Source organism: Grammomys surdaster, unplaced genomic scaffold (assembly GCF_004785775.1).
Source record: "Grammomys surdaster isolate TR1022 unplaced genomic scaffold, NIH_TR_1.0 205, whole genome shotgun sequence".
Taxonomy (NCBI): domain Eukaryota; kingdom Metazoa; phylum Chordata; class Mammalia; order Rodentia; family Muridae; genus Grammomys; species Grammomys surdaster.
Window position 1 is genome coordinate 5,428,404 of NW_021604650.1, and position 23,429 is coordinate 5,451,832.

At 47.7% G+C, this 23,429-nt stretch overlaps 1 protein-coding gene across 3 annotated transcripts in view; it reads left to right on the top strand.

Annotated features, from left to right (window-relative positions):
• Ppfia1 (PTPRF interacting protein alpha 1) overlaps positions 1-23,429 on the top strand; it is an 80,300-nt gene that overhangs the window by 38,123 nt on the left and 18,748 nt on the right. For all 3 annotated transcript variants that reach the window (XM_028771152.1, XM_028771153.1, XM_028771154.1), the window contains exons 9-19: positions 882-1,016; positions 2,286-2,369; positions 4,747-4,878; positions 6,845-6,907; positions 7,432-7,511; positions 9,833-9,968; positions 11,831-12,054; positions 12,981-13,212; positions 18,246-18,397; positions 19,366-19,538; positions 19,877-19,970. In XM_028771152.1, the coding sequence (XP_028626985.1) occupies positions 882-1,016; positions 2,286-2,369; positions 4,747-4,878; positions 6,845-6,907; positions 7,432-7,511; positions 9,833-9,968; positions 11,831-12,054; positions 12,981-13,212; positions 18,246-18,397; positions 19,366-19,538; positions 19,877-19,970 (1,505 nt within the window). The remainder of the gene's footprint in view (positions 1-881; positions 1,017-2,285; positions 2,370-4,746; positions 4,879-6,844; positions 6,908-7,431; positions 7,512-9,832; positions 9,969-11,830; positions 12,055-12,980; positions 13,213-18,245; positions 18,398-19,365; positions 19,539-19,876; positions 19,971-23,429) is intronic.

The window sequence follows — 23,429 nt, forward strand, 5'->3', positions numbered from 1 at the left end:
CCCACGGAGCTGTCTCCCCTTTGTTGTGTTTCATTGGAAGCCAGTTGCTTCTTTTCAGTCCTTTCACTAAGTGGAGGTAAGAGCTTGCTGGCAGTGCTGAACAGTGCACTCAACAGCAGCACTAGAAGTCAGAGGTGATAGGAGTTGGCCATCACGCTGTTCGTTGTGTTGTCTCGGGTCATTGAGCTAACCAAAGAAACCTAGTCAGGCTGCTGGAAAGGATTTTATTAAGGGCAAAGAGCATTGCTTGACCAAAAATAAATTAGGCAGCTGTGAAAACTGCTGCCATGAAACAGTGCTTAGAATGAGGAACTAGGGTGAGGCCTAATGTTTGTTGTGGTCACACAGAGCAGGGGGAACAGTGCCCACAGATAGTAGCTCCCCCAGAGCAGGAGAACAGTGCCCATAGACAGTAGCTCATCCAGAGCAGGGGGACAGACAGTGCTCACAGACAGTAGCTCATCCAGAGTAGGGGAACAGTGCCCACAGATAGTACCTCATCCAGATCAGGGGGACAGTGTCCACAAACAGTAGCTTCCCCAGAGCATGGGGACAGTGTCCACAGACAATAGCCCCCGGGTCTCACTCCCAACATGCACAGGTTCTTTCTTGCTTTACTTAGATTTTCTGCAGTGGGTTTCATATCCAAGCATTTTTAGAACAGTTTATCACAGGCTGGGCTTTCAGGCAGCACTCTGGGCAGTGACTCATTCTCTGTCAGAATGAGCAACTCACAGGATTAACTCATTTTTCTTTAAGTATAGGAACCTGTATTTGTTTTGTTTTCTTTGTTTGTTTAAAAAGATAAATCCTTGAAGCCATAAGGTGCTTTGTCAGGTGTCTGAAGCAGCAGCCTGAACTCCCGATTGTGCCCTTTCTAGACAGAGGACAAGAACCGTCAGTTGCAAGAGCGTCTGGAGTTGGCAGAGCAGAAGCTGCAGCAGACCCTGCGCAAAGCTGAGACGCTGCCGGAGGTGGAGGCCGAGCTAGCCCAGAGGGTGGCTGCACTCTCCAAGGTGCGCCTGGGCCATGTGGGCTCACAGGCTAGGCCTTGATGTTCTTGTCTGTGTGCTTGCATCCATGGACTGTCCATGCTGCTGTATGATGGGAATGCTGTTCCTGTGTAGCTCAAGACCTTTATTCCCCACCAGTCCCCAAAACCCTGTCAGGTAAACGCTGCTGTCCTCAGTGTCAGGTCCAAGAATCACAGCTGCTTCGATTATTTCTCTCACCAACTTGAAGAAAGGTTGTCGCTTCTCTCAGATTTCTCAAAGATGACATTAGTCTTTCAAGATAGTCAGTTTTTAAGTAATTTCATTCTTTTGAAATTACTTTAAAAGGTTTATTTGCTTGTTGAAATGGAGTCTCACTATAGCCCAGTGTGGCCCTAAACTCCTCCCTCTAGTGACCCTCCTTCCTCAGCCAGCAAATAGGTGGGACTTGAGGAGCATACTACAATGCTTAAAACTGTGCTTTTAATGCACCGCTCTTGTTTATCATCACTGTTGTTAAGGTGTTGGCTCTCTGGGTCCTCACCATCCAGAGCAGGGTCGGCAGGAATCAGGAGCCTCCAGAGTGATGACTGGGTTTTAGAGGCACAACAGCATGAACAGAGGCTGTGGATGTATCCCTGGCAGGATCCTATACCCCAGGCTTGGTCTTAGTTGCTGGGGAGGGATGGGAGAGGGGCCCAGATGAAAACTGCATTCTATTGATGAATGTGGGCCCTGTCCCCACTCCTGGATCTAGCTCTGGACATCTTATCCTTGTCAGCTGTAACAGTACCTTGGTCCTCCCCTCTGTGGTCCCCTCCTAAAGTCTTGGTTTCTTTTCTCCCTGCTGTCCTTCCTGTCCTGTCGCTTTATAGTCTGGTCCTTTGCCTTCTGGGAGTTCTGCTGCTAAGGAAGCAAAACTGTTGGAGCTTACTTCCAAGCTTAGGAAGGTAGAATTGTGCCCTGTGCTTGTGCTTGCTGCTTCCTGCTCTCCATGCTGACTACCAGAGGCACTCAGCGAATGGGATGGGTTGTCCAAGGCAGGGCAGGGTGGGGGACACAGAAAGGCAGTCACTAGCACCCACCACGCTTCAGGTCAGCACAGATGGATTAGTCGCTTCATGGTGTGCACATTGAAACCACAGAGGAGGCGCTGATGGATATGAAGAAGTGTCCCTTTGCCAGGGTTGACACGGTCCACATAGCATGAGATGCTTGCTGCTGCTACAGTGGTTTGTAGCCAGTGTGATTGGAAATGAGCAGAGGCTCAGCTTCTGTCATCTTTGCCGGCAGGCTGAGGAGAGACATGGCAACATTGAAGAGAGGCTGCGGCAGATGGAGGCACAGCTGGAGGAGAAAAATCAGGAGCTGCAGCGGGTACGGATGGGGCTGAGGCTGGTTTCAACAGGTGGGACACAGGCCACTGTAGGCTTAGGCTTCTCTGCCACAGTTTCCTTCCTTCTATCTGATTCTTGTCCTGTGGACCTGACCATGGTCTTTCTGGAATGCACCACTGTGTTTATTACATACTGGCTGTTGTGTCAGCATCGATGGCAGCAGAGGTGTTCCAGGCAGCAGTACTCAGGTACAGTTAGGCTCTCTGAGTTCCAGAGGACTTCTTGCTTTTTTTATCCCCTTAAGAGAATTGTTGGGTCTCCCTAGAGCAGTGGTGGACCTTTCTAATGCTTTGACCTTTTTTTTTTTTTAAAGATTTATTTATTTATTTATTTTATGTGAGTACATTGTTGCTGTCTTCACACACACCAGAAGAGGGCATCGGATCCCATTACAGATGGTTGTGAGCCACCATGTGGTTGCTGGGAATTGAACTCAGGACCTCTGGAAGAGTAGTCAGTGCTCTTACCCGCTGAGCCATCTCTCTAGCCCCATGCTTCAACCTTTTAATACAGTTTTTCATATTGTAGTGACCCCAATCATACAATTATTTTGTTACTTCTTCATAACTGTAATTTTGCTACTGTTAAGAATTGCAATATAAATATCTGATATGCGATGCCTCTGAAAGGGTTGCTTGAATCTTGAGGGGTCTTGACCCATCATTTGAGAACCTCTGCCCTAGAGTCTGAGTGCTAGCCAGCGAGCCCTGTTAAACTCAGAGCAGAGGCCTGGCTCTTTAGGTTACTGGCCCTGTTTGACATGAGGGATTGAAATCCCATGTTCAGGCCAGAGGACTGATCTGTCCTCAGGTCCTGAATTGCCTCTTAGGATGTGATGGTGTCAGAGGAATTGAGTACTAACACACCATAGCAGCTAGGAGAGCGTTGTTACAGCTGGGTTGTAGGATCTGTCCTGGGAGAGGCAGGCAGAGGCATCCAGACACAGGACAAGTAACAGTCCTGGACCTTAACCTGCCATGGGCCTACTGTGGAGGGAGGAAGCATGGGGGTGTGGCTGTGGAGCCCTTGCACAGCACAGCAGCTAGTGTTTTCTGTCTTATTTAAAGCTGCAGAGAGCCGGGCAGTGGTGGCTCATGCCTTTAATCCCAGCACTTGGGAGGCAGAGGCAGGTGGATTTCTGAGTTCGAGGCCAGCCTGGTCTACAGAGTGAGTTCCAGGACAGCCAGGATGACACAGAGAAACCTTGTCTCGAAAAACAAAACAAAAACAAACAAACAAACAAATAAACAAAAAGCTGCAGAGAATTAGGAGAACTGGGAAGTGATGATTTTAAGCTCCTGTATTAGGTCTTAGGCAACATAGGCTTAGGCACATTGTTAGAGAGCCTATGAGGCTCACAGTAATACTGAACCCTGGAGCAGATAGTCACATTACACTTGAACTTTCAGCTGTTGGCTTTGAGAGTGTTCAGTTTGAACAGAAGCAAGCACACTTTTCAGAGAAAGGCTGTCAGGTGTCTTCCTGGAAAGCCTCCTCCCATGGGGCAGTTATTTTCTGTCAGGCATACTCTGAGGGCCTTGGAAGGTGCTACTACCCATACTTCTCCGTGCAGGGTTTCTGGGCCCGATGCAGCCCTTCCTTGGAAATTCAGTTCTGTCTTGGTGTTGAGAACTGAGTGATGTTGTCTTGAGTGTGTGCTGAGCAGGTGCAGCTCTAGCCTTGTGTTAGCCCATTGCAGACTTACTACAGTGTCATTTGTAGTTTTGACTGTAGGTAGAGATGGCCTGCATCTCTACTGATTAAAAATCAGCTTGTTCAGCCTTCACTTTGTAAAGTTAATTCTTTTCCTCTTAAACCTAGACCCAAGCTTTTATTCACATCCAGAGCAATTCCTGGGTCAATATGCAGATGCACTGATTGCTCAAATTTCTTCTGTCCTCTCATGGAGCTCTGCTAAGTGCACTTGAGAGCTAGAAACTACTGACATTCTTTTTTTGTTTTTGTTTTTTTTTTGTTTGTTTTTGTTTTTTTGTTCGAGACAGGGTTTCTCTGTGTAGCCCTGGCTGTCCTGGAACTCACTCTGTAGACCAGGCTAGCCTCGAACTCTCGAACTCAGAAATCCACCTGCCTCTGCTTCCCAAGTGCTGGGATTAAAGGCGTGCGCCACCACCGCCCGGCAGCTACTGACATTCTTGAGACAGTTGTAGGTCTTGGTTTAGCAAAGGCAGCAGCCTCTCCAGGATTGTCCTGAGTGTTTCATGTCCCAGAGGTAATTGTCACTTGAAAATCCCTTGGGGATGAGAAGATGGGAGCACAGCCTCTGGTGATCATTGGTCCAGTGCTTCTGAAAGGCTGGACGTGAGCTTGAAGTTGGAAGTTTTCCCTTCCTGTTCTAGGCAAGGCAGAGAGAAAAGATGAACGAGGAACATAATAAGCGCCTGTCTGACACTGTGGACAAGCTGCTCTCAGAATCCAATGAGAGGCTGCAGCTGCATCTGAAGGAGAGAATGGCGGCGCTGGAGGACAAGGTGGGCAGAGGAACCACTGAGCTCCCTGGGAGATTAGCTTGGGACATGCTCTCCTGCAGACAGGAAGACATTAGTTAGCTAGTGACTGGCTGTGGTTCTTCCCATTTGAGTGCTGTCTGTGTGTCTATCCTTTCCTTAAATTAATTTATTTTATGTATCTTGGTATTTTGCCTGCATGTACTACTTGCATGCCTGATGTCCAAGGAGGTAAGAAGAGGGCCTTGAATCCCTTGGGACTGGAGTTACAGTTAGCTGCTATGTGGTGCTAGAAATCAAACCAGGGCCCTCTGGAAGAGTAACCAGTCCTCTTAACCAGTGTTGAGTTTGGGGCCATCTTGGATTACCTAGTGTCTTAATGTCACCATTCCTGTGATGAAACTCCATGACCAATGCAACTTGGGGAGGAAAGGGTTTATTTGCCTTATGCTTTCGTAGCACTGTTCATCACTGAAGGAAGTCGGGACAGGGACTCAAGTGAGACCATGAGGAGTGCAGCTTACTGGCTTGCTCCTCATGGCTTGCTCAGTCTGCTTTGTTACAGAACCCAGTGCTACCAGCCCAGGAGTGGCCCCACTCACAATGAGCTGGGTCCTCCCACATAAATCTAATTAAGAAAATGCCCTACAGACTTGCCTATGGCTGGATCTTATGGAGGAATTTTCTTGATTGAGATTCTTCCTCTCTGACAAGGACTTGAGCTGTGTCAATTTGATAACAAAACTAGCCAGCACATTGAAACTTAGTTTTCCCAATTTTTTTTTGACAGAATGAGCTCTAGCTGGCTTAGCCAACTGGCTCCTTATACTAGAGCTTAGCTTTGCCAAACCTCATTCTTAGCTGCACTTTGATTGATAGTCAGTTTCCATTTCCTTACACTTGCTGTGCTTTAAGAGCATGGCCTAACAGAAGGGATGTAATCCATTCAGCGCAGGTACTCCCAGGTTTCAGCAGTTGCCTTTCTTTCTCTTGATTTGGAAGAAGGCTAAGCCTGGCCTCTAGGGCTTGCATTGTGGAGGGCCCCAGATGACTCAGAGTATGTGGAGGTTTAGGTTCTCCACAGCGGGGCCCTGGTGGGCAGCACTTAGGCTCAGACTTCAGACGGCCTGTCCCAGCTGTGCTGCTCTCTCAAGATGCAGCTTAGAGGTATACCGATGACAGTGCTTTCGTGGAGTTGTGCTGGTGGAAACATATGAGTCCTGTGAGAGGATTAGAGGGTGCCATTAGAGACCAAGCAGGATAGTCACTCTGACCTCCTCACCCAAGCATTTTCCTTGGCTATGGATAAGTTTTTAAAGTTCTTTTTTCCTTCTAGATAGTTCTAATTAATAACTCAGACATAATAGCCTTAGTCTAATACTAGCCTTGAACTGCTCCTTTTGCCTTAGTTTTGAGAGTCCTTGGTGTACAAGCATGCAGGGGCCTGGCTTTGGATAGGAGTGTGTTGTCTTTTAACTTTACATGTGAAGCTTAACTTTTTGTTTCCTAAGTGGCCAATGAATACCCAAATCTAAAAGTCACTGTAGACCACTTGCAAGAGGTTATGAAAATAAATCTGAAAGTCAAGTGCAATGGCTCATACTTGTCATCTCAGATGCTAAGGCAGGAGGATTGCTACAGGTCACAGGCTGCTCTGGTCTACAGAACAAGACTGTCTTTTTTTTTTAAAAAAAAAAAAAGCCTAAAAAGCTAAGCAGCATCAGCAAAAGCCCTTGAACCATGAACATGGCACTGTAAGTATGGCAGGCCTACCATAGGAAGGCACAGGTTGTGCACACACAGGGACAGACACACCAGCATCTGACCTCACTCGTGCTTAGTATTGGTTGACTGGGCTGTGGCCCTGTTCTTGGTGCCTCCCATGGCCAGTCCCCTCTTTCAGAGCTGCTCTCTGGTTTAAGCAAGTGTAGCCACTGTATTACATGGAACATTTTGAGGAACCAGCCCTGAAGGACATTTTCTCTTTCAGAATTCTCTACTAAGGGAAGTTGAAAATGCAAAGAAGCAACTAGAAGAGACCCAGCATGATAAGGTACCTCATTCTCTGACTCAATGAGAATTCTGGGAAGAACTGAGTTATTACAGTGACCACAGGTATTTGGAGGGAATTGAGACACACTGTCCTGGGGGCTCTCTTAGTCCTCATCATGTGCAGCTCCTTGGAGAGCATGCTGAATACTTTCTGCACATGTCTGCAACCCTAGGTCCTTGGGGGATTTGTTTGAGACTAATAGCATGGGCCTCTAATAAGAGACAGGACCAGCAGGGATCTGCTGTGTGGGTTGGGATGGGAGACAATAAGAACTGGCAGCCTGTGGGTTAGGACAGGTGGGTCCTTTATACATACAGTCAGTGCATGTTATACTCTGGCATTCCTCCCTTTTAACTTGCCTATCACCAGGAGTACTGCTTTTCATTCATTAGGGCATCCATGGATTTGGAGACCCAAGTTTTGCTTACTCTAGGACTCAAAAGTGTTCTCAGAATTGAAATGTGCCTTATAGGTACCCAAGCCATGTGAGAGAGTTGCCATAGAAGCTGTTTACTGTTTTCTAGGACCAACTTGTCCTGAATATTGAAGCCCTGAAGGCTGAGCTGGAGCAGATGAGACTGAGAGGTCCTTCACTTCTTCATGGGTATGGTGCCACAGATGGGCTAGTTTTCAGCCCTGTGGGTATGTAAGGGCTTGTTGCTGCCTCTGTGGGCAGCAAGTAGAGTTCCAGAAGGCAGGAAGAGGCCTCTTAGTATTTGGATGTGCTGACTGAGGTGCCCTGTGATATGACAGGCGAGAGAACATGATTGGAGTGGAAAGACAGGCCTCATAGAGGAGTCCCACTGCAGGAGGGACTACTGTGGGCAGCTGCTCAGAATCTGTTTCATGGCTTCGGTGCTACATTTGGAACTATCTCATGGAAGGAATGAGCTCCTGACAAGACCACAGTGCTTAGTGCACATCCCTAAAGCACTCTTGTCTTTTTGGTTTTTTGAGACAGGGTTTCTCTGTATAGCCCGGGCTGTCCTGGAACTCACTCGGTAGACCAGGCTGGCCTCGAACTCAGAAATCCACCTGCCTCTGCCTCCCAAGTGCTGGGATTAAAGGCGTGCGCCACCACCGCCCGGCAGCACTCCTGTCTTGTAGAAGCAGTTCTTCTGGGTCTTACTTTTCTGGTTTTTCTTATGAGAGTTGATCTGTAGAATTTACTGAGGTAACACTATTAGATAGCAAACAGATTTCCTCTTGGAGCAGGCAAGGAGACTGGAAGGCCTGTGTTATACAAGCTAGGCCTCCTGTAGCCTCTTCTTACCTGACCTACTGTATACCAGGAGGAGAAGATGCCCTTATAGATCCAGAAACCCTCAGTGCAAAGCCAGAGGGAGAGTCTCGAGGTGGGTCACTACACTGGAAGATAATGACAAGGGCCATGGGACAGAACAGTCATGGCCAAAGTGATGGAGAGACTAATACTATCACTGTGGCAGCAACAGACCTGCTGTTGGAAGCCAGTAAGCAGCGTGTTCTCTTGTGCAAGTGAGTGCACAGTGTCCACAGAAGCGAGTCCACTTTTTTTTTCCCTTCCTTCCTTCCTTCCTTCCTTCCTTCCTTCCTTCCTCCCTCCCTCCCTCCCTCCCTCCCTCCTTCCTTCCTTCCTTCCTTCCTTCTTTCTTTCAATTGAAATAAGGTCTCTTGTTGTAACCCAGACTGGCCTTAAATTCATGACACTCCCACCTTTCCCATATGCCAGGATTCAGGTATGTGCCATCACAGCTGGCTAATGTGTGACTTTTTTCAAAAAGGAGTTTTAGGTGTAAAGGGAGGGAGAGGAGCTGAAGGGGACTTAACATAGAGGAAGTATGCTCATGTTTGGCTAGCCTGCAGAGTGACAGGTCAAGTGATAGGAGGAGGGTGACTGGCTCTGGGAGCCCTACTATCTTCCTCCATGTCCTTGAGATATTGGGTGGAACAGAGAGGGGCTGTCCTGTTTGCAGGGGTGGGGCCCTGCCCTGGGTAGGAGGAATTCAGACACTGAGCAGCTGGTGGGACCGTTGGGTGCTTCCATAAGACTTGACAGTGAATTAAGTCACATTGCTGTGGTCTGCCCCACAGAGTAGAGAGTTGGGCGGTAAGCTTGGAAACAGCATGGGGAGTAGGAGGGCTAGCCGCCCCCAGGTCCCAGAGTTACCTGCAGTTAACATGGAGTTGGGCTCAGCTCCTCAGCTTACAGCTCTGACTGGAATCATGCTGAGGCAGAGTAGGTTCCTGAGGAGTAAGAAGTGGGGTAGTTGGGAGGGAAGTGGAGTTAAAAAGGAAGCCATGAATCTCACATCTTTAAGGCATGGAGAGTGCTGCCAAAGGGATGAGTTGTGAAGTCCCATTGGTCCCCTGTGCAGCTCCAGGGGGAGTTCCCTGAGTTGTCTCTGAAGGAGTTCTGAAGTGAGGGTATCTATCCTTTTTCCCAGGAAGGTTTAGGGCAGTACTGGGAGGAGAGAGAGTGGGTGCTGAGCCCAAGCTTCTGCTCTGCTTCCTCTACATGTTGGCTATAGGAACAGCTAGTGGTCGGATCCTCCTTGGTTGCTCAGCCCTGTTCCTTTTTCTAGAGTTTTCTTCAACCCAGGGTGTTGTCCTGTAACCCTGTATACCACTGTGTTAAGCCCTAGCTTTTACCTACTCCTAGGAATGCTGTGACCACCAGCTTGTACTTGGCACAGCAGAAAAGCCACAGAGCAGGTGATGGCTACAGTTGGCATCCTTGCATGACCTTCCCCTGGAGGAGGTTCTCAAGTGAGCCTCAGATGTTCACACCCATTCCTCCTTCCAGTGTAGTAGCTGGGTGGGTTTTCCTGGCCAGAATTGGGTAGCCAGGAGCTCTCAGACTGGTCTGTGGGGACTCTGTACACAGACCTTTCCAACTTGACACTTTACTTGTCTTCTGATTACCCACCTTTTCCCATGTTTCAGCCGACCACATTTGGGCAGCGTCCCGGACTTCAGGTTCTCTGTGGCAGACGGGCATGTGGATGCTTACAGCACCAGTGCAGTGTTGCGGCGCCCCCAGAAGGGCCGGCTGGCAGCGCTGCGGGACGAGCCCTCCAAGGCAAGGCCTCCGCTTGCGGAACGTCACCTATTCCTCTTGGACAGACTCTCGGTCTCCTTCTTCCCCCATGTTCCTTTCCTTGGCTTTTCTGGCTAAGAGCTTGCTTTTAGGGTATGCTTGCTTTTTGGTTTTAGTTCTCTCTTTAAGAACAGAATTTTTCATAAGATATCCTTTAAGTTGTTGATGCTAATTAGTACGTACTTGAAATAGTAAATAAAAATAAATGATGCCAGATGTGGTGACACAGCACATATCTATAATCCTGGCATTCAGGAAGCTGAGGTAGGAGGATTGCCATGAGGTCAAGAGAAGTGCACAGCTACAGCAGTGAACAACAGTACAGTATGTACCTGGGTAGTGCTCTGTGGCCAGAACCATGAAGTTCTATGCTGATATCATGGCTATATGCACTTCATGGGCCTCAGGAGTCACAGGTAGCACGACTCAGGGACTCAGGTGCTTATAGATGGGGAAGTTTTGGCAGTGTGGATGTAGTGTCCACCAGAGGCCCTTGCTGATGAACCTGCATGGACTTCTCACGAGCTCACATTTGAAGAAAGCCAGGAGGAAGCCCAGGTCCTTCACTACCTGGTTTGAGAAGGTGTCAGGCATATTTTCTCAATTATTGTGAGTCATGGTCTTTCCCCACATGGGACCCATAAGAGTTGTCCTCCAGTTGGAGAGAGGAGTTTGTTTTCAAATTGCTGGAGTCTATGCCAAGGATAAGAAGCAGGAAATGGGTACCATGGACACCTGGACTTTAGAGTAGCCAGGCAGGCACTGTGAGTGTTACAGGCTAGGAGAATGACAAGCTAGGAGGGGTGGGTCCTGGGCTCATATGAGAAGCCTGTCTAGGGAGGACTGCAGCCAAGCCTGTGCCCACGCCTGTGCTTGTGCATGCTAACAGCATGGACAAGCAGGTGAACAAAGGTTAAGACAGTTGGTAAGGGCTGATTGGCACTGCCTTGTAGTAGCTCTTATGGAGGAAGGTGCTCTGCCCTCTTTGAACCCTTGGGAGTGGAGAGGAAGGAACAGAGGTAGATGGGCAGTTGCTGGAGAGGTTTTGCTGGTGGGCAAGGAAGTGGGATGTTGAGCGGGAGGTTGGGGCAGGGTAAGGTTTTCCAGTTTCTGTCTGTTTCAAGATGAGAGATGGGGCCTATGTTCTTATCTTGGGATAAACCAGCTGAGAGAGGGTGCCACAGCGGATGTAGTCTTCTGGAGGAAAGATGAGGGCATCTGGGAGGGGAGGAAAGGGGAAAGCATTCATTGACCACCAGTGGATTTAACACTGGCTGCTGTGGGCAGTGATCACAACAGGGCTCTTCTCTGTACTGCCCTTTTCCCTGGAAACTCCATCATGGCCACTGGCTGTGTCCAGGTGCCTGCTTTGCTTTCCTCCTCTGGCTTTTCTTGGTGCTTATCAGTATACCAGGCTTGGGAAGCTGATACCTAGAGCATCAGTCCATGGCAGTTGAGCACACCCCTTCAATGTGCTATAGGCTTCCTTTTTAATTCGCACTAAAGCAAAGGACCTGAATATAGATGCTGAATATCTGAGGCATTACTATCGTAGGATAAGCACTTGCTTTCTCACTTTGAGACAGGCTCAGCATGTGCCCAGTCTAGTTGCCAAATCTGCACCCACTGCCTTCCAGGTGTTTTGATTATTAGTATGCTCCATAGTGCCCAGCCTTCCTGTCTGTCAGGTGTCTCTTGTTTAGCAGCAGCTGCTCAGGTGCATAGGCATCTTCCCAAAGCCTTGGACTGAATTAAAACATTTACATTTCTGATAGCAGCCTTTCCTGCCTGTAGCGTACTTGCTGTCACTCTTGCCTGCTGAGACATAGTATTCTTGTTGGTAGGTGCAGACCCTCAATGAACAGGACTGGGAACGGGCCCAACAAGCCAGCGTCTTGGCAAATGTGGCACAGGCATTTGAGAGTGATGTCGATGTGTCTGATGGTGAAGATGACCGAGATACTCTGCTCAGCTCAGTTGATTTGCTGTCACCCAGTGGGCAGGCTGATGCCCAGACACTGGCCATGATGCTTCAGGAACAACTGGATGCTATCAACAAAGAGATCAGGTATGTATCTGCATATATAGGAGACACAATGTAGGAAGGATCAGGGTTCGATGGCATATATCTGTCACAGCACTTGGGGGTGGAAGCAGGAGGAATAGTAGTTTAAGGCCAGGCTAGACTATAAGTAATTTTGAGGCCAGCCTGGGCTACATAGAACTCTGTTTCAAAATAAGAGCAGCAAACAAGAAAGTAGAAGGTGGAAGAAGGTGGGGATGAGATTGGAGTGGAAGTTGTGAAGGTGTGAGGGTGGAAGGAAGAAGATTGAGAGGCAGCCAGAGGAGACTGGGGTAGATGCTGTACAGGGGTAGGCATGTTATGATGGGGCCTAGGGTGTTGTACACTTGAAAACCCAGGAGAGGAGTCTTGCAGGAGTTTACTTTCTTGGGAAAGCATGACATACTTGGGCTCAACATCCCCATTACAGCCTCCTACAGCAGAGCAGTTGGGGTTCTGAGATAGCCTTTACCTCTGGTAGCCTACCCCCCTCCCTGCACCATCCTGGGGGAGGTGAAACTCTTCGGTCCTTCCATGCATAGAGAAACAGGGCCGATGTGCCACTGAGAGCTGTTCCTCGATGGACAGACATAGAGCATGCAGGATGCTGGTGTGTGAGCAGAGTGGACCAGAAGGGTTTCCTTCTGTCATCCAGTGCTTAACATACCTTCATCTGTGCTAAGAGCGAGCACAGGAACATTGTAGCTATCAGTGGAGGGAGGCAGTCTGACAATGCTAGGATCGCCAGTGTTCTGTTGTTAGATGCAGGATCTCCTGCTGTAGCCCAGATTGATCTTGAAAGCATTTTTTTCCTGCTGTAGCCTCCAGCTGCTGGGCTCACACACAAGACCCCTACTCCAGCTGGACTTGGCTTGTTCTGTTTACATACACACAGGGCTTCCTGATGAAGTTTGGCCTTGTTTGTATTTTAGGTTGATACAAGAAGAGAAGGAGAATACAGAGCAGCGGGCAGAGGAGATCGAGAGCAGAGTGGGCAGTGGAAGCTTGGACAATCTTGGTCGTTTTAGATCAATGAGCTCCATCCCCCCCTACCCTGCTTCCTCTCTTGCTGGCTCCTCTCCTCCAGGCAGTGGTCGGTCCACACCAAGAAGGGTCCCTCACAGTCCTGCCCGGGAGGTAGACAGGCTGGGTGTCATGACTCTGGTAAGTGGGCCCTTTTTTACTTCAGCCTGCTGGGGAAAGGTTACAAATGGAAATCACATCTTCCTCCAAGAGGTTCCAGATTATAAAAGCTGTAGGAGTAAAGACAGAGGCAGGTGATCTCTGTGCATTTGAGTCTAACCTGTTAAGTGTAGTGAGTTGGGTTAGCCTGGGGTATATCATGAGAACCTGTCTTTTTTTTTTTTTTAAAGTTAACTAGTATTTAGTTATTTAGTAATGTAAATTTGTAAATTAACATATATATATATATATAAATAACAAGTTAATTGTATAAATTATAATATAAAAATCATATAAAATATAATATACAAATATATTATATAGTTTCATATAATACTTCAGTGACCAGGCCAGCACTTAGTTGTGGGATGCTAGACAGGGGTCTGATGCCAGCTAGAAGGGGCTGTGCTGCCTGTTTCCAGCAGAAGTAACTGTGGAGAGGCGTTGCATGTGGGAAGAGGTACGGAAAGCCTGGCATGGAGGCTGGTGGTGGAGGGAGTACTGCTTAGCCTGTGCCAGGCTTGGCTTCCATCCCCAACACATTTTAAAATGTGTAAAGGAGTCCCTTAGCCTTTCACTGGAGGGATATTTCTAAGCCCATAGGCACAAGGGCCACTCAGAAGACCCATTGGCTATGGCACTAGAACAGATGAGCATCTTGGCTGGTCAGTTTGGGACACTTTTGTCACAGAAATTCTGTAACCAGGTGTGTGGATCTCAGGACACCCAGTGACTGTTGAGGGCATGTTTGTGTAGTCCTGAGAGCCTACATATTGACCTCAGACCCACTCTCTGAGCTGCTGCACTTCCTGAGAGCCACCTGCTGTGCTGCACTTGTTTTGCTGCTGCTTTCATTTGCAGTTTCCTGGGCATTGGCAATGGCCATGTAATTAAATGGTAGAATCACTTTAACGGCATGTTCAATAGTATAGGCTGTTGTGTTTTGATGCTCTGTGTAGTAAGTATCATTAGTGCAGTGGGTATGTTACCTTTCATGGCATGGTCTGTGTCTTCATTCTCCTTCCAAACACTTTTTAGGAATAGCTGTGTGTCTTCTTTCAGCTTAGACCTGCTGACTGTCAGTCTGCTTCCATATCATCCTGACCCCAGATTCCTATCTGTCTGCCCATCTAGCACTGTATGCTGGGACAGTCCTCCTCCAGCTCCTGTAGATGACCAGGCACCCAAGTGCACATCTGCTGTAATATGCTGGAAGAATGGATTATTGGGCTTTTTTTTTTAAAGGTGTATTTATTTATGAGTACACTGTAGCTGTCATCAGATACACCAGAAGAGGGCATCAGATCCCATTACAGATGGTTGTGAGCCACCATGTGATTGCTGGGAATTGAACTCAGGACCTCTGGAAGAGCAGTCAGTGCTCTTAACCATTGAGCCATTTCTCCAGCCCCTTTTTTTCTTTTCTTTTTTTTGGGGGGGCTTTTTCATGTTAAGAATTTGTTCTGTTGCTTGTGTATACTGTGTGTATCCACAGGCAGGAAATGGTGTGCGACCTGTGATTCTGCAGGGGAGTGTCCTGTATGAAGAGATGACAAACCTCATGTGCTGATGGGAGCTGTGCACAGGCACAGCCCCTTTTGCTTCTGGTGTCCCATGGGTCTCAGCTACCTGCTGCTGTCTTTGATGAATTCTCATCAATAGCTGTGTATACTGTAAGATGTAGAGGCTCTCTCTGGCACTCCACTATTCCATACATTTTCACACAGGGGAGCCTTTGTTTGCTCTTACTGCTTTAAACAATCAGCAAAGTTTTGAAGAATTGTAAATAAATTTCTAGGTAGGGATTTTACATTAATGTCCAGTAGATAGTTAACTCAAAACAGGTTTGTTTGACTTTATATCAGATAGTGTACCAGCTCCTGGAGGAATTATTACATTCCAGTGTGTTTGTAACTAGCTGCAGAGGCTGGCTCAGTGAAGTCCGCTGGATTTTAATGCATTCCTATGTTCAGACTCAGCCTTAGCCAAGTAATAACTAGTGTTGCCTTCTGGGAAACCTGCATCATTTTTAAACTATCTTGAGAATATTTATTTTCAGTGATGTTTCCTCTCAGTGCTCAACCTGTGTCTGTCCTTTTGACCCTGCTTAGCAATTTGCCTCACTGGTCCTTGAGTCTTTTCCCCAACGTGTGTAGTAAACCTGCTTTCTCTCTCCTTTATTCACACGCATCTGTCAGCCTAGTGACTTAAGGAAGCACCGGAGACAGGTAAATCACTTGCTGACCTTACACACCCTGTGTCTCCATGAGTGGCACACTACTGTGATGTGACAAGAAGTAACTGACATCTCACAGCAGTGTTTAGTCTGACCCTGCATGTCATGATGGTGGTCATGTGGGAAGCCTGTCCCTGAAACACTGAGGCAGAAGCATCTGTTTCTGATCGTTGCATGCTTGTCTGCTGTTCAGAATTGAGACTGAGAGTTCCTGAGGCCGAGCTACAGAGGTGTGCTCTGGGACAGGCTGGGGCTGGCCCACAGGGAGCTCATGCCAGCCATGGGTCTAGTGTGTGGCCAAGGCATTGGTTTTGTTTGGTTGGTTTTTGGTTTTGTTTATTTTGTTTGTTTTTTTTTTAACAATTTTGTTTCTTTGAGAGAAGGTCTTAATTCATGGCTCAGACTATCCTCAAACTCACTGGGTGGCCTAGATCTGCCTTGAATTCATAGCAGTCCTTTTCCCTCAGCCTCTCGAGACTGGAACCAATGTTTTAAACCTTGCATACATCTCTGTGGGATACAGGTCATCATATTTACTCCATTTATCAGTATGAGAGCTGAAGCATCTGTCTCATGGTCTAGGGCACAGACGTGTGTTCAGGTCTGTCTGATTTCAAAAGCTGAGCTGGTAGCCACTTTTTTTTTTTTTTTAAACCCTTGGGCCTTTTGCCAGCTTCCCTGTATCTAGAAGTTGGTGTGAGTACAGCATGCTGGGCACAGTTGGGAAGAGCTGGCAGTAGCTCTTGATGGTTGAGACATTCTACCTCTGATCTTCCATGCTCCAGTCAATGAGCCCTGCCCTGTCTCCAAACTTCCTAGGCAGCGGCTGTAGAGTGGAGTAGTTGTGACTTCCATCCCCACCTGCCACTGATGTTTGCCAGTGAGCATGGCCCTGATGGTGCTGTGGTTTGTTGTCTTTTTGCCTTTTTTCTCTCTCTCTCTCTCTCTCTTTCTTTCTTTCTTTCTTTCTTTCTTTCTTTCTTTCTTTCTTCCTTTCTTTCTTTTTTTCTTTCTTTTTTTTTTTTTGTTGAAAAAAAAGCTATGTATCTGTGCTGTTCAAACAGTGCCCATGCACAACCGGAAGGTCACAAGTTCTAAGACAGTCTGGGATACAAAGCAAGACCACCGTATCCCTACCCCTTGTCTCCAAACAAAGAAACCATGCCACACAAGGTGCCTACAGTGACACAACTTTCCAGTGCCCTGATGGTGATCATCTCAGCCCAACTGGCTTGTGTCAGTGAGGAAACAGTGTGTGAGCCACACTCCACTTGAGCATGGAGACCTGGTCTATAGAGCCAGGCTTGGATTAGATGCTGCACTGTGATGTGCCCCGCCTCTCCTTTGCTATCACTGGCAAGTGAAGGTCACTTCCCTACTTGGTTCATTGAAGAGTCCTAGTGCCACCCCTTCTTCAAAGGGCACAGAGGGCCCACTTGTGAGTCTCCGTCAGGATTTTGGGACCAGCTTGAGAGATGTTGTGGGGTGAGGTTCTGGTCAAGAGTATAACAGTGCACATCTCCATCATACGGATTGCTCCTGCGCTCAGTCTTTTTTTTTTTTTTTTTTTTTTTTTTTTTTGGTTTTTCGAGACAGGGTTTCTCTGTGTAGCCATGGGTGTCCTGGAACTCACTCTGTAGACCAGGCTGGCCTCGAACTCAGAAATCCGCCTGCCTCTGCCTCCCAAGTGCTGAGATTAAAGGTGTGTGCCACCACTGCCCGGCTTCCTGTGCTCATTCTTTGCTTTGTGTTTTAAATATTGATTGCATTTTTAGCTGTTAACATTTCCTCCAAAGTTTCTAGCCATAGTAGCTTTAGGGAGAAGGATGGAATCTTGGCTTTCTGCCTGCTTAGCATGTGCTCTTCAGAGCCTGGCTCAGACTTATGATGTCCGCCGCTGTTTTGAGATCATCTGAGACAGGGAGATGTAGAGTGTATCTGCTACTGGGTAGTGAGTGTCCTGAGCTGAGGCAGCCTGACGCTGAGCAGATGGGCTACGGTGGGACCAGTGCCCTTTAGTGCCATTCCAGCAGTCGGCTGCCAGTCCTCTTGGGCTTCCTGAAACTAGACAGTGCAGGTGGATCCATAGGATCCAAACTGGGTAAATCTGTTCACGGCTGTGGAGCCTCTGTACGTATTCACGGCCATCTTAGTGACATACGCGGGATTATTTTATCAAAACCAAAGGTCTTAAACTACAGCACATATAGCCGTAGTCCAAACACCCAGAAATGCAGCCATGTACATGGATGTGGCTCATGATCTGTGTGTTCCCAAGCCCCAGATAGGAAGCCACTTGCTGGGGAAGAATCTACTTCCTCAGTGTTCCCTCGGAGTGGTCTGTCAGAACTCCTGGTCAGTGACAGCTGATTGCCCTGTTGTGTTGGTTAAAATGAGGTTGATAACTTGAATCAGGTCTTGGCTGCCTTGTTGGGCATTGGCCTCTGATGTCCCCAGACTACCTCAGGGAAGACTTGTCAGTGTCCTATGTCTGCCTGCTCCATACTTTCCCCAGGGAGATAGGCTGTGAGTTACATTGCTTTATGCTGTTTGGTTCCCTTCTGGACAGCAGTCCTCAAGATGGTATGAACTAAAATGCACGGTGGTGTCTCCTGTAACTCAGGCACTGGGGAAGCTGAAGTGGTAATGCTCGCAAGGTCCCACCTCAAAATAAAACTACAAACAAACTGTCCTCTGGTGCTAGCAGAAAGTGGCTTGTAGATGTTTACATTGAGGTTTAGTGCACTGTTCACTGTTCTTGCCCTTATCTTGCCCTCAGTTGCCAGCTTCCAGAGACGAGGTACGAGACGACAAGACAACGATAAAATGTGAAACCTCCCCCCCCTCCTCCCCAAGGCCCCTGCGCTTAGACAGGATGCACAAGGGCGCGCTGCACACCGTCAGCCATGAGGACATCAGGGACTTGAGGAAGTAAGGAGTGGGGCTGAGGACAGCAGCGCCTGTCTGGAGCTGTGCTTGTCTGGGGTTTAAGAATATTAACCATAACCTGGAAAAAAACATAAAAGAGTTTCAGGTTATTCAGTTGAAGTTACTGACATTGCCCCAGGTAGTTTCCAGCAGAAGGTCCTGTCTGGGGACCTGGTGCTCCAGGACCTCACAGCCTTGCTCACAAACAGGTGCCTGTGTGGTTCTGGATGCTGCTGCTCTACTGACAGCCCGAGCCCAGCTTCTCCTGTTCTCTGGCCTTCATGGGTCTCCAACTTGCTGGGCAGTCCATGGTTTCCCCACTTCTTTATTAATGCTTCCTGTCAGGAAAATGGAAGCCGTTTAGTTGCTGAGATAGACAATCATTGCATGGCCTTATGTAGAGTTTCTGTGCTGTCCTGAGTAGGGTTGGGGAGGGCATTTGAATGGTAGCTCTCATCCAGCTATGCAGACAGTAATCATCATTCTTGACTGGCAGTTAATTTCTCTGGTCTTCATGGGCATCTCCTTTCTGCTGCTCCCTCACTTGCTGGCCTGCAAGCAACTCTGTCTGACTGAGTCTAGGCCTCCTTTGTCAGCTAGTTGGAGGCCAGGCCTCCTCTTAAGAGGTATATCAAGTTCTAAAGAAGCTGGGGTTTCAGAACCCACCTTGATTCTAGCCTCTTCAGCAGCCTGTGTCACTGCACAGCATACTGTGAGAGACTAGATGCATCTTAGGAACTTTGAGGAGCAGTTATTAATAATGTAGTGTCTTCTGGGTGTTGTGATTCATGGCTATAAGCTTGGTGATTTCAAGGCTAAGGCAAGGTTGTCATGAGTTCCAGGCTAGCCTAGGCTAGAGTGAACGCCTGTCTTAAAAACAACCCGGGAAAGTATTGCAGTGCTTGTGTTGTGGTACAGACTCCTGTGTTGTGATAACAGCTCCTGGTAAAGTCAATTTTCTTTCCGTAAAGTTCTACAGGCTCTCAGGATGGCCCCGTGAGCAACCCTAGCAGCAGTAACAGTAGCCAGGATTCCCTCCACAAAGCCCCAAAGAAGAAGGGCATCAAATCCTCCATTGGCCGCTTGTTTGGGAAGAAGGAAAAGGGCCGGCCTGGTCCACTGGGCAAGGAGTCACCAGGGCAAGGTTGGTAGGTTTGCAGTAAGCATTTTAACAAGGGTATCCCGGGGTGCTTTTGGGTGCCTTCTGGGTCTGCCTGTCTCCCACATGCCACCATGCTACTGGATGATCTCTAGGGAATGTGGGGCCTCAGAGTCTGCAGATACACGACCCAAACAGCAATGTCTATCAGTTCAGATATACAGTTCAGATATACCAGGTGTCATGTCTTAAGCAGTTTACTGGGTTGTTTGGTCAGAAATAGCTCTTGAGTGTTTAACCTTAACTTGGCCTTTAGAGAGCAGACCTGAACTTAACTCTGCCATATTGATTCACTTTAGTCTGGGGCCTCTGCTTCCTTGTAGCTGGTGTTTCAGAGACAGAAAATTCATCTCAAGATGCCTTGGGACTCAGCAAACTGGGAGGACAAGCTGAGAAAAATCGTAAACTTCAGAAAAAGTAAGCTTCTCATTGTGTCTCCATACAAGGCAGTCTCCTGGGTGAGTGGTATTTAGGTTTCAAATTCTGTACACGGCTGTATGTGTGCACAGCCTTCTGAGGAAGTAACTCCATACCGAGGGGAGGAAAGGTGGAGGCAGGAGGATCCCTGGAGCTTGCTGGCCAGCCAGTCTAACCAAATGGACAAGCTCCAAGTTCAGTGAGATCCCTGTCTCAGAAAGTAGTGTGGAGAACAATAGAGGAAAATGCCCGATGTTTAGCTCTGGCCTCTGCATGTATCTGGAGTGTACCCACATACATGAATATACACATACATACTCACATACCCCCCTTCTAAAACACACACACACACACACACACACACACACACACACAACTACAATCTTTTTTAACCCACACTTCCTGGAACAGAGAATGTTTTTGACACATGGAAGGTATTTGCCTGGATTCCTGCCACTGTAGGAAGTACCTTGGTGAGATGGCATGCTCCAGAACCCTGCTTTGGAGTCTGAATCCTACCCTGCTCAGGTCAGCTCTGTGATTCTGGGGAACCATGTCCTCTGTGCCTATTTTCATCTGTAAGATAAAAGTCACAACAGCTCACCCCGGATAGTTTTTCTGAGTATTAAGTGGGATGGTGGGCATCTTAAAAGAGTAATAACTGTTCTGGGATATGGCTCAGCTATAAAGTGCTAACCTAGAATGCACAAAGTCATGGGCCCTCACCAGCGCAATAGAAACTGGGCATAGTGGTACATGTCAAATCCCAGAGGTAGAGATAGAGGCAGGAGCATCAGAAGTTCAAGGTCATCTTCTGCTACATAGTAAGTACAAGGGCAGCCTGAGCTAAATTTGACCCAGTCTCAAATAAATGGTCTAAGCCCTGCAAATAGTCCAAAACAACTGAGCTGCAGAGGAGTCACAGTTACTGTTTGGGTCCATGTGAATGGCCATCTGTGTTTTCTGGTAGACTGTGCTCTTTTATCACAGACATACTTAAGCATTTGTAATATGGGGCTGGAGAGATTGCTCAGTGGTTAAGAGCACTGACTGCTTTTCCAGAGGTCCTGAGTTCAATTCCCAGCAACCACATGGTGGCTCACAACCATCTGTAATGGAATCCGATGCCCTCTTCTGGTGGGCAGGTGTGCATACAGATAGAGAGCACATATATAAAATGAATAAATAAATCTTGAAAAAAAAAAAGAATTTGTAACATATTAAATATCAGTTCTGTACTAAGTCTTGAAAGACTGGAGGTGTGGCTCAGGGTAAAACAAACACATAGTGTGCAAGGCCTTCGGTTTGCAAAGAACAAAAAAAAAAAGCCAGTAAACTAAATCTCTGAGCTGAAGAGAAGAACTACTGTTTAACTCCAGGGGCACAGAAGTGTGTGGGTTTCCCCTGCAGAGAATTACTGTCTATAAGCTTGCTGCATTCAGAAACAGTGAGGGAGGCAGGCAGATAGATAGGGTGAAACAGTGCATCACAGAATAGGCAGAAGATGTAGACCTGAAGTGACAGCTGAACTCAGAAGGAAAAAGAGGCCTTGAGCCAGGATTGACTGGGTGGCTCTGCAGAGGGTCTGAGTGCTCTAGAGACAGTGCACTGCACCTGGGGTGGTGCTGGCCTTCCTGTTGAGACTGCCAGTCATGAGCTCTGCCTGTCAGTCTGCCAGGTAAGAACCAGGCTCTCTAGGTAAGAACAGCACTAGCAGTGCTGTGGTCTCCCTAACCTTCAGTGTAAATGGAACTTTTTAGAAATCTCTTACCATCTGAATTTGATCTGGAATATTGCTGTCTTTGAGTAAAATGTTTTGAGGCACCTTAGGAGTTGCCATTTGGCAGTATGAAACTTGGTATTAAAACAGCTTCTTGCCTCCTGGAACAACACTGGGAAACTTCTATGCCCCAGATTCCACTGGTGTGTTCCATTTCACATCACACACCATAATGAAAACAGCAAGGCTATGTGTGGCCTGGCAGCTGTGTCACCACATTCTTCTCCTTCTAGAGGTTTTGTATTTCATTTGAGAGAAAATGGTCTAAATTTCCCCAATGTTTCAATTTACTTGTGATTCTGAATGTGAGCATAGGGTGCGGAAGGGCAGACCTGTGATCTGACTTGAGTGTGTATAATGTATGTTGTGAGTGTGTATTGAAGATTCAAACTCATTTCTCAGGAATGCTTCCTGTGGCCAGCCCCTGACTTAAGGATCTCTTTTGCCTGCTGAGTGGATCAGACAGGGGAGAGCTGGCAAGGGCCTGGCAAATTTGCTTAGTACTGCTCTCATGCTTTGGGGAATTGCTGAGCATGTTTAGGGCAGGGGCTTTCCTCACTTCCTCAGTGTCCAAAGCCACAAACTTCAGGACATTCCCAGTTCTGTGTGGTGCTGTGGTGTGCTCACAAGTGGGGAACTGGACTGCATGGACACTCTTGCTGTGGGATGCTTCTAAGGATACCAGGCTTTACCCTCAATGCTCACCTTCTCAGAGGGTCTTTGCCTGTGTCCTTTCCCTGTCAGAATGATGTCACTGATGTCCTTAGGACTCCTAGCTTGCTCATTTGATATAGACATTTGCAGTGGCTATTGTCAGGGAAGAAAGGCCCCTTGGCATTCATTCAGAGCCTCAATGGGACAGTGCTGGCATATTGCAAATAAAAATGGTTGAGTGTGGAGTATGGAGAGCTGCATTGCTTACTGGTATCATGGAGTAGGTAACCAAAAAGCACCAGCTAATCCCCGGGGCCAGTCCTTGTACATGGGCCTTTCCTCATAGAATTGAGTGCATTTTTAAGACTACCAACTTCCTGCCACTGTTTCCTTCCTTTGCCTTTGAAATGCTGAGGATGAAGGCTGAGGTTCAGTTGAATGCTCAGCTAGCACTGTGCTGCAGAGCCACACCCTCAGTTCTTCAGGTCTAGTTGTAAAGACAATGCTTCTGCTGCGTGAGTTTGTGTTACAGCAGCCATTTTACATTTAGGAGCTAGGCATGGTGGCTCTTGTCCACAGTTTCAGTGTTAGGGAGTCAGAGACAGGAGGATTATAGATTTGTACTCCTGTTATATCTCACAGCCAGGAAGAGAAGGCTTAGCAGAACCTCTGCTCCCCTGGTGCCATGTTGGAGATTGTAGTGCCATGTTGGAGATTGTGGGATTGAGGCTGAAAGCAGCACCTGTGGCCCAGGTCAGCACTGTTGCTCTCATGCCTCCAAACAGTCTGACATTCTTGGGTCTTAGACCTGAAGTACAGACAGCTATGTAGGCCTTTTAGAAGAGGGTCTCTTGGGCTGAGGAGATGCCCAGTCTGTAAGTCCCTGTCATGTAACCATGAGGACTTGAGGTTGAATCTCCAGCACTCATGTGAAATCTCTGTGTGGTGGGGACTCAGAGACAGGTGGATGTATCCAGTCTTAGCTACTTTGTTGAGTCTTCTTTTTTTCACCATTTACCTCCTCC